The following is a 15,955-nucleotide window of genomic DNA, read 5'->3' on the forward strand; positions in this document are numbered from 1 at the left end:
CTTCTTCTTTTTTTCATTTTGCAGATGACATGGAAGCCATTCCCGTCAAACAGTTTGTTAAGCATATCAGTGAACTATATGCCAACAACCAGCATGGATTTTCAGAAGACTTTGAGGTATGTGTTAGAAACTTTTGATTTTCAAGTTTGTCTCAGAAGCCTTTAGCAGAAAAATGTTCTCTATAGGTCTTAAAATCTGTGTTGAAAGCAGCCTTAGATACAGAAAGAGAAATTGTATTTGCATAATTCTGTAATTACTTGGGCCTGATACAAGAAATAGGAAGATGTTTCCCACACCTCCACCTGCCTACTCAGAAGTAAAACCCATTGAGACCAATGAGATTTCCTTTCAGGTAAGTGAGTATAGGCTGCATCATGAAAGTATCTTGACTTTTTGTCTCTAGACCTGCTGCAAAGGAAGTGGGAAAAACAGAGGTGAGGTTGCTTTCAACTTACAGTGAGCAGCTGGATGTGTAATGAAAATCTGTGGGGTGTGTTTGGATGTTGGATCTCCTTGGAAGTACTTGCCTCATGTCGGGCAACTAAAAACAAAAGATGGTAGCACTACAGACAGACTATTTCCTTGTTACCTGCTTTTGAAAGATTTTTCAAGACTTGATGGGTTATTGCCTGGACCTTCTTCAGAAAAATGCATTTCAACACAACAGTGCCACTCAAAAAACTTGTCCTTGTTTAAATTGTGTTGAAAATCGCTATTGGGACAGCCAGCTACTGTCTGTTAATGAACAATTTTGGAAGTTCAAAAGACTGAAAAATATAGATCTCCTAGAAATACATTAATCTCCCTTTATGAGCCTATTAGAGCACTAAGATCACCCAAAGAGGCCCTTCTCTCTGTCCTGCCACCCTCTCAGCTTGTTCAGTGGGAACAAGGGAGAGGGCCTTTTCAGTGCTCTGGAACTTCCTCCATAGAGAGGCCATAATAGCCCCATCCCTGCTCTCTTTTTGACAGCAGGCAAAAACATTTTTGTGTCATCAGGCTTTTTTAAATTGATGAGAGTTGGCCTTTCAAGGTTTGTATATAGTTTTCAATACATTTTAGTATTTTTGGTGTGCGATGCTTTTAACTTTATAAATTGTTTAATTGTTTTTTAAAGTTAAAACTTTTACTGTTTTAAATTTGTTGTTAGCCACCTTGAGTCCCTATATTGGAAGAAAGGTGAAATATAAATAAACAGATGATGATTATAATGATAATTTCTTACTCAGGATTGCACACAAGGGAAAAGCAAATTAATTGACATACTGTAGTTAGGTCCCTGTAGTGTGAGAAGAGTAAAAGCAGGAGAACAGGTTCAGAGTTAGAGACCAAAAAAGAGACCATGAGATCCGAGGACACTTACAGCTTAAGCACAGAAGCACTCAGCTCTCCAGCTGGCCCTGCAACTGACTCATGTGTACTCTGTGAGGCTGCAGCCTCCTGTGGCTTATATAAACACTGTTTCATGCTTAATGATGGTGGCAGACTCAGGCTCTAATCAGCAAAAAGCGTGATTGCAAAAGCCAGTATTAACTGCTCTTTTTCCCATGCCTCCTTTCAGCCTGTTCACAATTGGGCTTTGAAAATACTGTCAGGAAGGAGGGATCTTCAGGCCTTCTGGGCCAGAAATAGCATGCAGCTGTTGTGCCATCTCCACCAGGGTGAGAGAGGCGAGAAATATGGTGTGGGGGCCTGACATGCTTTAGTAACCAAGTATTAAAAATGCCATGACTGAGTCATAAAAGGCAGCTGTATTTACAAATACGATATCGGCAGAAAATTGCAGGTTTGATACTGCACGCCCCCCTTGCTCAGTGTAATAAAGATAAGGCTGCAACCATTGTCCTTAACATGGCCCTTTTACACCAGTTCTTCCTGCCTTTTGGTTATAGCCTTTATGATTAACTGCACCATCTGATTTTTTTTAATCTAGACCAAATCAGAATAACAGGGGGAAAGTCCCTATTGTGCCAGTCATAAGCATTTTGTATTCATGAAGACAGCGGCTGTGCGAGGTGTTAAAAGTGATTTAGTTAAATTGACTGTTGGCTGGATGACTGAACAGGGATATTGAGGCATTTAACAATGTTGATGGTATTCAGGACAAACATTTATCCTCGGGAGAGCTGAATTTGATGAGGATGATCAAATGCAGTGCCGTCTCCTCAATTATTTATGAATTGAGACCCCAGTCCTATTCATCACAGCTGGTTCTGACACCATTTAATTATTCAAAATAATCAGCTACACATCTGTAAACTTGCACTGACTTAAAGGAGGCTTTGCTTCATCTGTCTGCAAAATCACTGCCATTAACCAAAAGCCAGGCAGCTTCTGTCTGCAACATGCAGCAGGGAAATGTATTACTAAAATAGCTCTTCAAAATGTCTGTTTCCTCATGCTGCCTGGTAGCGACTCAGTAAATATTATTTCGTCTGTTCGTTTTGATTTTTGAAGTAGGCCATCTCCATTAAAAGGGAATATAACTGTTTTCAAAGCAAAAATCTCTTTTTCCTTAGGGATGAGCTTGAAATAGTCATGTAGGTTGAGAATGGGGGATCTCTTTCAGCCTCTGGGCCTAATTCAAATTTAGAGAAGTTCTGCAAGGCTGTGTTCCATTAACCTGAAGGATGTGAAAAATCTGGCTTGTCCCTCAGGGACAGAACTCAGAGTTAGTTGGTCTTATGCTTCTTCATAAGAACTAGCTCCTTTGCTTCTGGGCTTCCATGCCACTTCCTTTGCTCCTGGGGATAACCTTAGTAGCTCGGGAGCCCAAGGTATGAGCCAGGCAAGGTTGAGTACATTGGTTCCTCCAAACCTGCATCTTCCTTGAGCAAAGTGCCATTCATTACTATAGTCTCTCAGTGTCTTGGGTTAGTCAGTCTCTCAGGGGCGATACAGATGGGCACCTCCTTGATGCCCGTCTTTCCCCCTCATCGGCACCGTGCACCCTAAAAAGTGTGGCTTCTTTTTAGAAGCACCATAATGGCGCTTGCGTGCATTGACGCGGACGCACGCGTGTCATTGTCATGTGCCTCATGTGAGGGGGCGCCAGCAAAATGACGCACAGGTTCCACTATAAGGGCTGGGCCCATACAGATGCCCAGCCTTCCAGAGCCCTAAATCGGCCCTACAACAGCGCTTTTTTAAGCTAAACAAATTCATGGAGGGATAGACTACCATTGTAGTCTAAATCCAATTGTTAGCCCCAGCTATAGTAAGCCCATTGAATCAGTAGAACTTACGTAAGTGATTCTTCACCACATTCCCATTGTGTAAGTGGTCTTATTCAAGTAGGAACAAATAATTGGATGCAAGCCAATGCCTGTTAGACATGGTGGCTAGATACTACTTCTAAGATCAGAGACTGCATGCATTTGAGTAGCACTCAGTGGAGAATAATGGTGGAAGAAGGCTGTTACCATCATTTGTTTGTGGGCTTCTTAAGTTTTATATAGTGTATGTGTAGATATTTTATGTCTTGACCAGTTCTACTAGTTCTTCCAGGAAGGTGGTGGGACCCAACAATGAAGAATCAATCTTCTTAGTTCAGAAGTTTTGTTTATGACATTTAAGGTCTGGTGATAAATTTTGACAAAGGAACTGTCCTGAACTTCCCTTCTTGGTCTATGAAATCTCATAGAAGCCTCGCCCAGCTGGCAAACATTGACCATGGCCCTCTTCAGACGGGCCTTTGCGGCGCCCCATCATGTGCTAGGGATTGGCCGAGGGCACACCGCCCATACTAGCCTCACCCCAGCACATGACGGGGGCGTCAAAATGGCGACGCCCTATACACACTGGCACTGCCATTTTGACGCGACGGACCCTTAGCGTCCTCACGTCCCGGCCATTGGCGCACTGCAGTGTCACAATCATGCCACAAATAGAACCCACTTTTTATGGGTTCTTTTTGCTGCGCGAGGGAGCCGCGCGCTTTGTCCGCTGCAGCTCCCTCGCGCAGCAAAACAAGGCACGGATAGACCGCCCTTTTTGGGTGGTCTGTATCCTGCCCATAATAAGCTTAGAGTGTGGGGGCTTTTAAAACTTTTTTTACTGTTCTGAGTTTGTATAAACCCTTCTGTTGTAGAAAGTCGGCCACTATCAGCAGGAGCAGTGCCTTCAGCTGTGTGTGATGAGATCTCCAGGACATTTATTTAGTCTTGGAGTGCTTTGACTATAGATCGTGAGACTGTGGAATATGTTGCCTTTCAGAAATAACATCCTGTGTAACAGCTTCCAGATATAAGCATGAAAAGTCTCAGTTGCTGCAAGTACAAAGGTAGAGTGTTACTTTACAGGCTTAAAAGAGAGAAGGAAGGAAATCAGAAGCAATAACATGGTATCAGTGGGCCCCACTTCTCTTGGGACCATGTGTCCAAAGATTCTTTCGTCTTCCTCCAAACTATGAGAGAATAATCCACACAAAACCTGCCTTCCCTCCATATGTTTCCCACAATCCCCTTCCAGCATGGCCAGTGGTAATGGATTGTCAAAACTGTAGTCTAAAATATCTGGAGGGCCAGCCTGATCTAGACTAAAGTTGCTCTGAAAATCTGTCAAATTAATAGAGTAGTGATAGAACATTGTCTTTATTTGAAACATTTGTGGTTCTCTTGCTCTCCGTCTGAGAAGTCAGCTTTCATTTGTTTCATATGTTGCTCAGCTCCAATATTTCTGTTCTGCATTTTGGCAACCTTCTAGAAGGATTGAATGTACTTGCCTTTGGGGAATTTATGTGTGAGAAGACTCTTTGCCCCTCTTAATGCAAAAGTCTTTCCTCCCTTCTCCTCTGGGAAACTTTAATCTGGCTCATACTAGAATGTTAGAAGGAGGAGGTTGCCTTATTTCTCTCCATCATATTTCATGAAAGAGGATAAAATACGGAGTCCCCAAAGAGCCAGCACTAAATGTTTACAATATAATACGTATTGGATTTTAGAACACTGTCAATTGCTTTGCCTTGAATTCATTAGTGGATTGGTCAATTCTGCTGCTATAAAGATTAGCAGTGGAGAATATAATCTTCCTAGTCTTATATTCAGCCTGTGGAGACTCAGGAGCTGTGATTCAGTCCCAACTTGCAGTCTGAAGTGAAAGCCAGCTGTGCTGATTCCTTTCCTTAGAAATTGAAAATATTTTTGTTTTCCAATATCCTCTCCTCCCACCCCAGCACTCTTCTGCCAAATGCTCTGAAAACTGAGAAAAAGAGCACCCATCCATGACATCCAATGAACTTCCTAATGCCTGAACTTGCTAACTTCACTTCTGCTGGCACCAGTAGCCCTATGCAAGCATTTTGCCTGCACACTAGGGTTGCCAGGGGAAATAAGTGAATGGGCTTCTGTCTTTTTAATGGTTGTGGGATTTCAGCTGCAATTCCCTCTTCTACACAGCCATCAAAGGAACAGGAGCCCTGTCCCTTATTTCACCTGGCAACTTTACTGCACATATAATGGGGGAAATATGTTGGGAAGAAAAGTTTAGACATAAGCCCTGCCTCTCAACATCCCTGAATATCTTTGCCCATTGAACACAACAGTCTGCAGGGTAACTGTAAATACATGCTGTTGAATGCATTTACAAACTTTCATGTATTTCAGATTCATGATAAAACTGATGCTTGTAACTATGTTCTTCTTACCCTCTTGCAGCCAGATGTATTTTGTGCCTCAGTGCCCCCCATTGTTGTTGTTGTTGTAATGATCAGCATCATCATCACCATATTGGTTTATAACCTTACTTTGTACCTTTAAAGCCCTACATGGCTTGGGCCCGAGTTACTTGCGGGAACGCCTCTTCCTACACAATCCGCCCCGCACTTTGAGAGTTTCAGGAAAAAACTTTCTAGAAATACAAGCCACCAGATTGTGTATAACCTCTCAAAGAACTTTCACTGCTGTTGCCCCTAAATTGTGGAATAGCCTGCCGGAAGAGATCCGTCTAACTACCGTCTTGGACACTTTCAGGAGGGCTGTCAAGACGGAGCTCTTGCGGCGGGCATACCCTCCTGATCCTGATTAAGACACCATGTTATCTGTCAGATTGATTCCCTGTAATTGACCACTGTAGCATGTTTTGAATTTTTACTGTTCCTGGATTGTGATTGTACTTTAAGTATTGTATTTTATGGTATTGCATTTTATGATTGTATTTATGGTTTTATCAGGTTGTAAACCCGCCTCGATCCGAAGGGAGAGGCGGGGCAATATAAATAAAACTTTTATTATTATTATTATTATAAGTGGAACTCAAGGCAGCTTACAAATTAAAACAAATAAAGCAAAGTTTTTTAAAAAAAATTAAAGGTCAACTTTAAAATAGAATTAAACTTTTAACAACACTAAAACACAATTTTAAAAATACAATTAAAATTGCCTGGACCATCAAGGCAGACATTCTGTTAAAGGTGTGGACATGTATACTGTGTGTGTGTGTGTGTGTGTGTGTGTGTGTTTGCACAAAATTATTTTTGGCTTCAATAAATGTTTGGAGAAAATGTTCAGTGGAAGCCTACAAACACAACGTTTATCTCACATCCCTTTCATACTCATGGGAAGCCCAGAGAAAGGAGCATTAAACAGACGTGCCACCTGGTCCACCATCATCTAGTGAGCTTCCTGGCTAAATAAGGATTTGAACCTGCATCTCCATCATCCCAGTCAAGCCTACCTAAGGCCTAGGTGCATCATCATTCCAACTCCACTCGCTTCCGGTCTCAATATAGGTGGAGCAATTACTGTCCTGGATCATGTAGTAAGCTCTCTATATAAAGACACCAAGTTGTCTTCTTGGCCCTGAACTCTTTTGTTCATCCATTGTACCACAAATCTTTTATTTTATTTTATTTTTGCCCATAGCTATTTTGCAGCTTTTGAAACCAGGGTTTATTTTGAATTAGATCTTTCAGGGGCACATTCCCCTGTAGCAAAGGCGAGAAACAACCCTTTCTCAAACCCAGCCTGAGGCAGAGAGAGCAGCAATTATTCTTCCACCCCCACCCCCACCCCTCAAACCAGCTGAGTTATTTTGAAACATGAGACCAAAAAAACCAAATAAGCATCTATTTTTGCAGGTCAGTACAAATACATTAATGGGTTTTTCAGGCTAGTGCAACGGGGCAAGAGCTTTTGCAACAAAATCTCCTCACTTATTTCCAGTTTGTGCCCATTAGTGGTGCTTCCATATCCACTTGCAGTTTCACCTGCTTTTTTATTCCCTGTAAAAAGGCAGCTGGGGTAGGGTGAGAGGTGAAGGAAGCTGTAGGACATCATAGACAATGTGCCCAGTCATCATTCAGATCTCTTAAGTGTCTTCCCTTACTATTTGCTCTGAAAGTTATGAGACTGAGTATAAGCCTGCCTTCTTTTTTCTAAAATCCTTTATATAAACTGCAGTGGAACATCCCTGCTACTAGTTGCCCTCAACACACACTCCTCTACACACACAATAGCAGCAAGGAGGACTTGGTGGCCCTGGACCCTGGTTGAATTGCACATACACAGGTCCCATGGGGTGTTATTGTTGTGGTATATCCCAAAATTGGGAGAGGTGGGACTCTCTGTAGGAAAGAAAATGTTGCTTCTGGTGCCAAGAATTGCCACCGAAAAGCCTGGGACAACAGGACATTATCTGCCATCAGCACATTTACTCCATCTGGAAGATCCCAGTATCAAATAACTAGCAGTTTGGTTATTTGCAGGCAATCACCTCATCTTGCAAATAGTAGGGGTGTCTCTCTAAAAGGTCTTGAACTGGAACTCCAGTCAGCAACCAACAATATCTGGCAGGCCCATGTTTCCACACTCTTGTTATTTAAGACCACAAGTTTTGTATGTGCTTCCTGGGGGCACGAGGTGTTGTCAGTTTCTATAGACTGACAGGGATACAAATTACTTGGATGTTTTCTGAAACATAGATCCATAGTTTATCCAACACCGTCTGAAGATGCCAGCCACAGATGCTGGCAAAACGTCAGGAATAAACTCTTCTAGAACATGGCCACATAGCCCAAAAAACCCTCAAAAATTAATTCTAGCTTTATTTGGTCACTTCCCCCTAAAGTACCAACAGCTTTGATCCCAGTGATTAACTCCTCCCCATTGGTTAGGATCAAGTCCAGTTTTGCTGATCCCCTTATTCCTTCTTTCCTCTCCCTTTTGAAAGAGGACATTAACTGTAAAGTACCATTAGGAATTTGTTGGAGAGCCTGTGTGTAGCAAAGCTAGTCTCCTTGTAAATATCAGGATAATTGAAGTCCCCAATAACTACCAATTCTTGCTTCTTGAAGATTTCTGAGATTTGTTTCAGGAAAGCATCATTACCATCTCTTCTTGGTTTGATGGCCTGTACTAAACTCCTACCACAATGTTGATTTTTCTGTCTCCATTTGTTTTTACCCAAATGATCTCAGGGTCATAATGTTTCACTTGTCTGAATTTATATCAGGACGTCTGTGCAATCAGCAATTCCTGGGAAATTTCTAGCTCATTGTGTCATGTTATTAGACATGTAGCAATTGGATTTTACAGATAAATTTAGGAAAATAATATTTGAAGTTTGTAAAACTAATCAGCAACTTGTTTCAGAGGAGCATTGGAAATGAATGAGTCATTAAACCCGTGTATATTAAATCCCAATCAGCGTTAGCATGGACAATATAATTAAAAGCTAGATTAGCTATAATGGCTCAGCATAGTTTTAACTATGACTAAAGAGCGATTAAAACGAAATGCATTGGATTCCCGAGTTACTGGCAATATGTTTCAGTGGACAAATAATATGAATTGTAGCGTAATATCTTGAAACAAAATTAGTGTTCACAGAAGTTGAACACCAAGCAAAAAATTATTCACTATAGTGGCCAACCTGGACAGTGAGAGAAAAAGCGAATAAGAAAAATAAATAATGCCAGAATCCTAAAAATTGGCAAATAGAGACATATCAAGTGACCATGTTCTCCTGGAATTTGTTATACAATGGAAAGGAGAAGCCAGGCATAGTCAAACACGCATTCTAGACTTTAGGAGAGCGGATTTCAGTAAACTTAGAGAAGTATTGAGGGTGATCCTGTGGTCAGAAATACTAAAAGGGAAGGGAGTTCAGGATGGATGGGAGTTTCTCAAAAGGGAGATACTGAAGGCACAATTTCAAACAGTACCAGTGTGAAAGAAAAACGGGAGGTGTCTCAAGAAACCAGGATGGATGACTAAGGAACTTTCAACCGAGCTAAGTTTGAAACGGAACATGTATAAGAAATGGAAAAAGGGGGAAATCACAAAAAAGGAATTCAAAGAAATAGCAGGCATTTGTAGGGGTAAAGTCAGAAAAGCTAAAGCGCAGAATGAACTCAGGCTTGCTAGAGAGGTTAAAAAGAATAAAAAGGGATTTTTTGGATATGTCCGCAGCAAAAGGAAGAAGGAAACGGTAGGGTCACTGCGTGGAGAAGATGGCAAAATGCTAACAGAAGACAGAGAAAAGGCAGAATTACTCAACACCTTCTTTGCCTCAGTCTTCTCAGAAAAGGCAAAGGGTGCTCAACCTGAGGATAATGGAGCAGAGGACAGAATAGGGGAATTTCAGCACAAAATAAGTAAAGAGATAGTACAGGAATATCTGGTTAATCTAAACGAATATAAGTCTCCAGGACTGAGCTACATCCAAGGGTACTAAAAGAACTGGCAAATGCAATATCGGAGCCATTGGCAATAATCTTTGAAAACTCCTGGAAAACAGGAGAAATCCCAGCAGACTGGAGGAGGGCAAACGTTGTCCCCAGCTTCAAAAAGGGGGAAAAAGAGGATCCCAACAATTATCGTCCAGTTAGTCTGACATCAATATCAGGAAAGATTCTGGAGCAGATCATTAAACAGAGGGTTTGTGAACATCTAGAAGGTAATGCCATAATTAAAAAAAAAGTCAACATGGGTTTCAGAGAAACAAGTCATGCCAGACAAATCTAATCTCTTTCTTTGACAAAATTACCAGCTTGGTAGATGAAGGGAATGCTGTGGATATAGTATATCTTGATTTCAGTAAGGCCTTTGACAAGGTTTCCCATGACATTCTTGCAAACAAGCTTGTAAAATGTGGGCTAGACAAGGTAACTGTTACATGGATTTGTAATTGGTTGACCGGCCGAACCCAAAGAGTGCTCAACAATGGCTCTTTTTCAGCCTGGAGAGAAGTGTCCAGTGGGGTCCCACAGGGCTCTGTCCTGGGCCCAGTGTTATTCAACATCTTTATCAATGACCTGGATGACAGAATTGGGAGCATACTTATCAAATTTGCAGATGACACCAAATTAGGAGGAATAGCTAATACTCCAGAGGACAGGATCAACATTCCAAATGATCTGAATAGACTAGAAAGCTGGGCCAAAGCTAACAAAATGAAATTCAACACAGAGAAATGTAAGGTACTGCACTTAGGGCAGAAAAATGAAATGCACAGATATAGGATGGGGGACACCTGGCTGAATGAAACTCCATGTGAAAGGGATCTGGGAGTCCAAGTAGACTACAAGTTGAACATGAGTCAACAGTGCGATGCGGCAGCTAAAAAGGCCAATGCAATTTTAGGCTGCATCAATAAAAGTATAGTGTCTAGATCAAGAGAAGTAATAGTGCCACTGTATTCTGCTCTGGTCAGGCCCCACCTGGAATATTGTGTCCAGTTCTGGGCACCACAATTCAGAAAGGACATTGAGAAACTGGAGCGTGTCCAAAGGAGGGCGACTAAAATGGTGAAAGGTCTGGAAACCATGTCCTATGAGGAATGACTCAGGGAGCTGGGGATGTTTAGCCTGGAGAAGAGAAGGTTAAGAGGTGATATGATAGCCCTGTTTAAATATTTGAAGGGATGTCATATTGAGGAGGGAGCAAGCTTGTTTTCTGCTGCTCCAGAGAACAGGACCCGGAACAATGGATGGAAGCTACAGGAAAAAAGATTCCACCTCAACATTAGGAAGAACTTCCTGAGAGCAAGGGCTGTTCGACAGTGGAACACACTTCCTCAGAGTGTAGTGGAGTCTCCTTCCTTGGAGGTCTTTAAGCAGAGGCTGGATGGCCATCTATTGGGGATGCTTTGATTGGATTTCCTGCATGGCAGGGGGTTGGACTGGATGGCCCGTGCGGTCTCTTCCAACTCTATGATTCTGTGATTCTATCTACTGTAACAGCCTATACCCCACTGATCCTGCCCTAAGCCTATCAGACTTCCAGCTTCCTCATAGTAGTGCTTTATTTTTGAACATTATTATAGTCCTCCTTCATGTTCCTTCCAATTGTTGGTGCAAACAGGCAAAGGTAGATTTAAACTAAGATGGAACTCAATTGAAAATTTGTTTCACAAGACAACTTCATTTTAATTTTAAAACTATATTATAGCTTTTGAATCAATATTGCAAAATCCAGATGTGAAATCCAAACAATAGCTTATGCCATAATAAATGTGTTAGTGTTTAAGGTGCCCCAAGATTCTTTGTTGTTTTTGATGCAACAGATCATTCACAAACTCTGGGTAGGCTTTGTTTTGTGTGTATTGTGTGGAGGAGGCAGAATAAACATTAGCTCTGTTCAGCTTAAGCAGGGCCTGTGCTATCTCTGCCTTCCGCACTCCTAACCTTCCTGCTTTGAGAAGAATAGTCTGCAGAAGACTTCTGTAGATTTCAGTTGAACACATGTAGTTAGTTCCCTGTCATCCCAAAGCCAATTGCAACAAGGTTCCCCAGGATGCTTCTAAGCATCTTCAAACAAACATGCATATTTTTATGGTAGACTTGAGACTCATAACAATTTCCTCATTATGGAAGCAAAAATACACAATGCGGACAACCATGTCAAGGCAGATTTCAGAGGGTTTTATGTCAAAGAAGGCAGTGCCAATTTTTCCACAGTTATGAAATAAGTTTATTTTTTAGTTTAGATGGCATGGGTCAGGTGTTAGATTACATATAAATATCGCATTTGTAAGTTTTCAGGAAATAACCATTAAAGCCAAGAAAAAGTGATTAGCAAGATGTTTCTTTTCTAAGAATTGTATGCATTCCAAGTTGGCCAAATCATCTATAAATGAAACTTCAGCTGAAAACTTGAGAGAATAATCCTTCCTAGAAATCCTAGTTTCCTATCATCAAGTTCATTGGGGGTTTTTTGGGGGGGTCCCCAGCCAATTTCATGAGCAGTACTTTAGCAACCCTAGATTAAATGAGTTTTGTAAACCAATAGTTTCATCCCCTGACTAAATTAAATAGAAGCTTTTGCAGGAACAGCTTTAATAATTTTCTTTTTAGCAGTCTTCAACTTAATTAAAAATTGGATTATAATATACATTAGACCTTGTTTCTTTGGTAGAAAGCTCAAATGTCCATCTGAGCTTAGATCACATGGATGTCAGGAAGTCAGTCCATTAATAGCAAATATGACATGATATATTTACTATTATATTTTATTCCATCTTTTTCCAAAGGAGTGACACTTACTTACCACATACATAGAAGAATATCACATGGGAGGCTTAATGTGTGTAAATTGTCAGGAAATCATCAGAAATCGTGGGAAACCCATGAACTGCATTCACATCCCCGTGCGCTTCTCCCATAAGTAAATCATCATGGAGGCATCAACGCTCCCTTGTCCCGTCAGTAAAGCATTCTTGGAGCCACTATTGGGCATAATGGGATCTTCCGTTATGTGTACATATGAGCATATTTGCCTTGAATTTCCTGAATTCCTTTTACTGCTTTGTGCTGGCTGTGTTCCGTAATAAATGTTGTTGTTGGGATCTTCCGTTATTGTAAATGGCAGATCTAAGACTGCTTTATTGATGGGAAAAGGGAGTGCCGGTGCCTCTGTGATAATTTACTCACGGGAGATACAGAGGTGTGAATGCAGATCATGGGTTTCCCACGATTTCTGACAATTTACACCTGGTAAGCCTCCCATGTGATATTCTTCATAGAATTGCACATATATTTTCCTCATAACAGTCTTATAAGGTAAATTAGGATGACTGACTCCTTCAAAGTCACCCAGTAAATTTCTTTGAATCTGGGTTCTCTGCACAACTTTAGTTATATTATTATAGGGTATGTTTGAAGGAACTGTCTCATTCAGAAAAACATTAGGAAAAGGCAGCTGGAATTGGCATCCTTGAGACTTTTGTTGGTGTTGATATCTAGGGAAGCCTTTCACAGTTTAAGTGAAATATGGTATGTTATACTACCATCCTAATTGTAATAATAGTTAAGCAAATCCATGCCTTTCACAATATAGTTTGAATCTACACACCAGTTTGAGAATGGTAACGAGTTTGATGCCAAAATGGACATGTTTAAACATATATATCAGCTTGTTCATTTCTTCCACATGGGGTGTATATAAGTGTTTCCATGCTGTGCATGACCTCTCTCCTATGGAATCTTTAAAGTGTGCAAAACAAGTGGGGAAACATGTCTGAACAATCTAATTACAGACCTCAGCCATTGCATTTTTTTCTCCCAGTTATTTGAAGACTTGGGAGCTTTTTTGCTGTGCATCACTGGTTTCAGACTCTATTCCCCTATTGTTCAGTTTTCCCCTATGGCATCCTTCATATTTTTTTCTCCTGTGATGTTCTGTGTGTCAACAGTTTCATGAAGGGTGTTATTTTTAAAATGAAAAAAATTATTTGAATTTGAAATGTAAGCAAACTTCATGCAGTTCCTAGTTGTGAACACTACACATTGCAAGATCCAAATGAACACCTCTGTACTTTGCATTTTTGATTAAGCACTTTACAGTTCAACTCTTAACACTTATGCTATCCTATTTAACTGACACAGAGCTACTGCATTCTGGGTCTGAAAATGATGTTTAGATTTTCTCAGGTTAATAATATTTACAGAAATGGTCAGTTGTGACCAGTTTCTCTCAGCACATATTCTCATCTCCCTTCTCTATTAGTATTGTTTGGGCCAGCTGAGACTTCAGTACATTGGAGGAAATCATAAACCCTACGCATTAGTAAGGTTAATTAACTTAGTGACCTTAGAAACCAGCTCCATTTGGAAAAGTCCTTCAAGATACAATGGCAACCGATCCATTTTCTGTGCCTTATTTAGATTGATTGTGGATAATCCCATAGCAAACACTCAGTTCTGTTTCTGACGTTAGCTTTTTTTGGCACATGTATAAAATCTCACTGGCTTTGTTCAAATTATTTCTATAGTATACTGTAAAAATTGGATCTGTAAATTTTATAGTAGAAAGGCACTGGATCAACAAAAAATTAAATTGTACTAGAGGCATTTACTTAGCTTTTGTTTTACTTTACCCCATAAAGTGCCAAAAACATTGATGAGGCAAGGTAAAAAAAATAATCATCTTAATAAATTATAGGCAGCCAATGCTTTAGAGCCATTGTTAAATAGATAGTGACATAGAAATGAATGGTCACTAACTAAAAACTGTCTTGCAGTAATGAATTCCATAGTTAAAACTACACTCAGTGTGAAAAAGAATTTCCTTTTATTGGGCCTGAATCTGCCACTGTTCAGCTTCAACTACCTTCTTGATCACTTTATTTCTGAACTAAAAGGCTCCAAACCTTGTAACCCTTTTTATAGGGGAGTTGTTCCCCTCATAAATCACTCCTTCCGCCATTAGCCCTCTGTGCATTGGGAGGCAATTGCTCGACCCCCGAGTCTATGAATTAGGACTTTTTCTATTTCCTTTGGGGGTTTGATTTAACTGAGGAGGCAGTTTGAATGAGATATAAGGGGTGGGGAGGGAAGAAAGAATTGTGAGAGGAGCCCCAGAGCTGAGAAGGAGAGGGGGCACAAAAAGTCCCAGGGCCATATAATACATTGCAAAAAAAAGTATCTTAACAGACCTGAGAGTGATTGTAATGTCTTCGCTAAATCTCCAGCTGCCCAAGTCTTCCATTAAAAAACCCATTTATCAATATGATTCAGGCATCACAAAGTGCAAAACACCAAAGCTACGTGGCCCTAGTGATAGAGCCTAGTTCATAGAATTACTAAGCCCTAGTTCATTTTTGCTCCACAAGCATTTTCTGTAGTTCTCCTAAAGGAAGGTAAGCAACTGGGGCAGGTCCAGGAATCATTTTTCTGTCTCTGTGGGCCACAGGAATCACTAACAGTAGCAAGAAAAGTCCCCCCCCCCAAAAAAAAAAACCTGGAAGTAGTGTTCTTTTTTAAAAAAAAACTGGCATTTTTCAATGTCAAAAGGTGAGTTGCCACCCCTTGAGGCTTCAAATAAATTTCTTGCCAGCAAAGAATCATCCAGGAGAGCCTAGAAGGTTCAAGGGCTACAAAATAAAGCCTTGGATTGGAAACAACATGAATGCACACAACAACAATAGAGTTGGAGTGTGTATCACCTGTTTTATTTGGTATCTGAATGACTTTGATATTGTTTGAAGGTGCAGTTAACATTATGGAATACAAATATAAAGGTGGAGCACAGAAGAGAAAAAAGGTGAGAAAAACATGAGAAGAGGCATTGGCACACTGAGGAAAGAAATAATGGTTGTGGCCATAACTCCTCCACTGCTGCTACCAAACCATTGAGTCCTCCGGTTACTTTAAAAAGACAGAAGAAAAGCAAGGGAAGCATGGCGTAGTGGTTTGAGCATTGAACTGCAACTCTGGAGACCAGGGTTCAAATCCTCACTCTGCCATGGAAATTCACTGGGTGATGTGAAGTCGAAGGCTTTCATGGCTGGCATCCATATATATATATATATATATATATATATATATATATGTTTTTTCGGGCTGTGTGACCATGTTCTAGAAGAGTTTCTTCCTGACATTTCGCCAGCATCTGTGGCTGGCATCTTGAAGATGCCAGCCACAGATGCTGGCAAAACATCAGGAAGAAACTCTTTTAGAACATGCCCACATAACTTGAAAAACCCACAAAAAATCATTGCGTGATCTTGGGCAAGGCAC

General features: G+C 40.7%; 1 protein-coding gene across 5 annotated transcripts in view; it reads left to right on the plus strand.

Moving 5' to 3' along the window:
- Window positions 1–15,955, plus strand: part of LOC149321282 (receptor-type tyrosine-protein phosphatase gamma) — a 742,038-nt gene that overhangs the window by 688,964 nt on the left and 37,119 nt on the right. For all 5 annotated transcript variants that reach the window (XM_089518763.1, XM_089518770.1, XM_089518749.1 and 2 more), the window contains one exon: window positions 25–116. In XM_089518763.1, coding sequence (XP_089374889.1) covers window positions 25–116 — 92 coding nt within the window. The remainder of the gene's footprint in view (window positions 1–24; window positions 117–15,955) is intronic.

The sequence above is a fragment of the Sceloporus occidentalis genome, unplaced genomic scaffold, assembly GCF_023333645.1.
Source record: "Sceloporus occidentalis isolate IW3139 unplaced genomic scaffold, rSceOcc1.0.p SCAF_1, whole genome shotgun sequence".
Taxonomy (NCBI): Eukaryota; Metazoa; Chordata; class Lepidosauria; order Squamata; family Phrynosomatidae; genus Sceloporus; species Sceloporus occidentalis.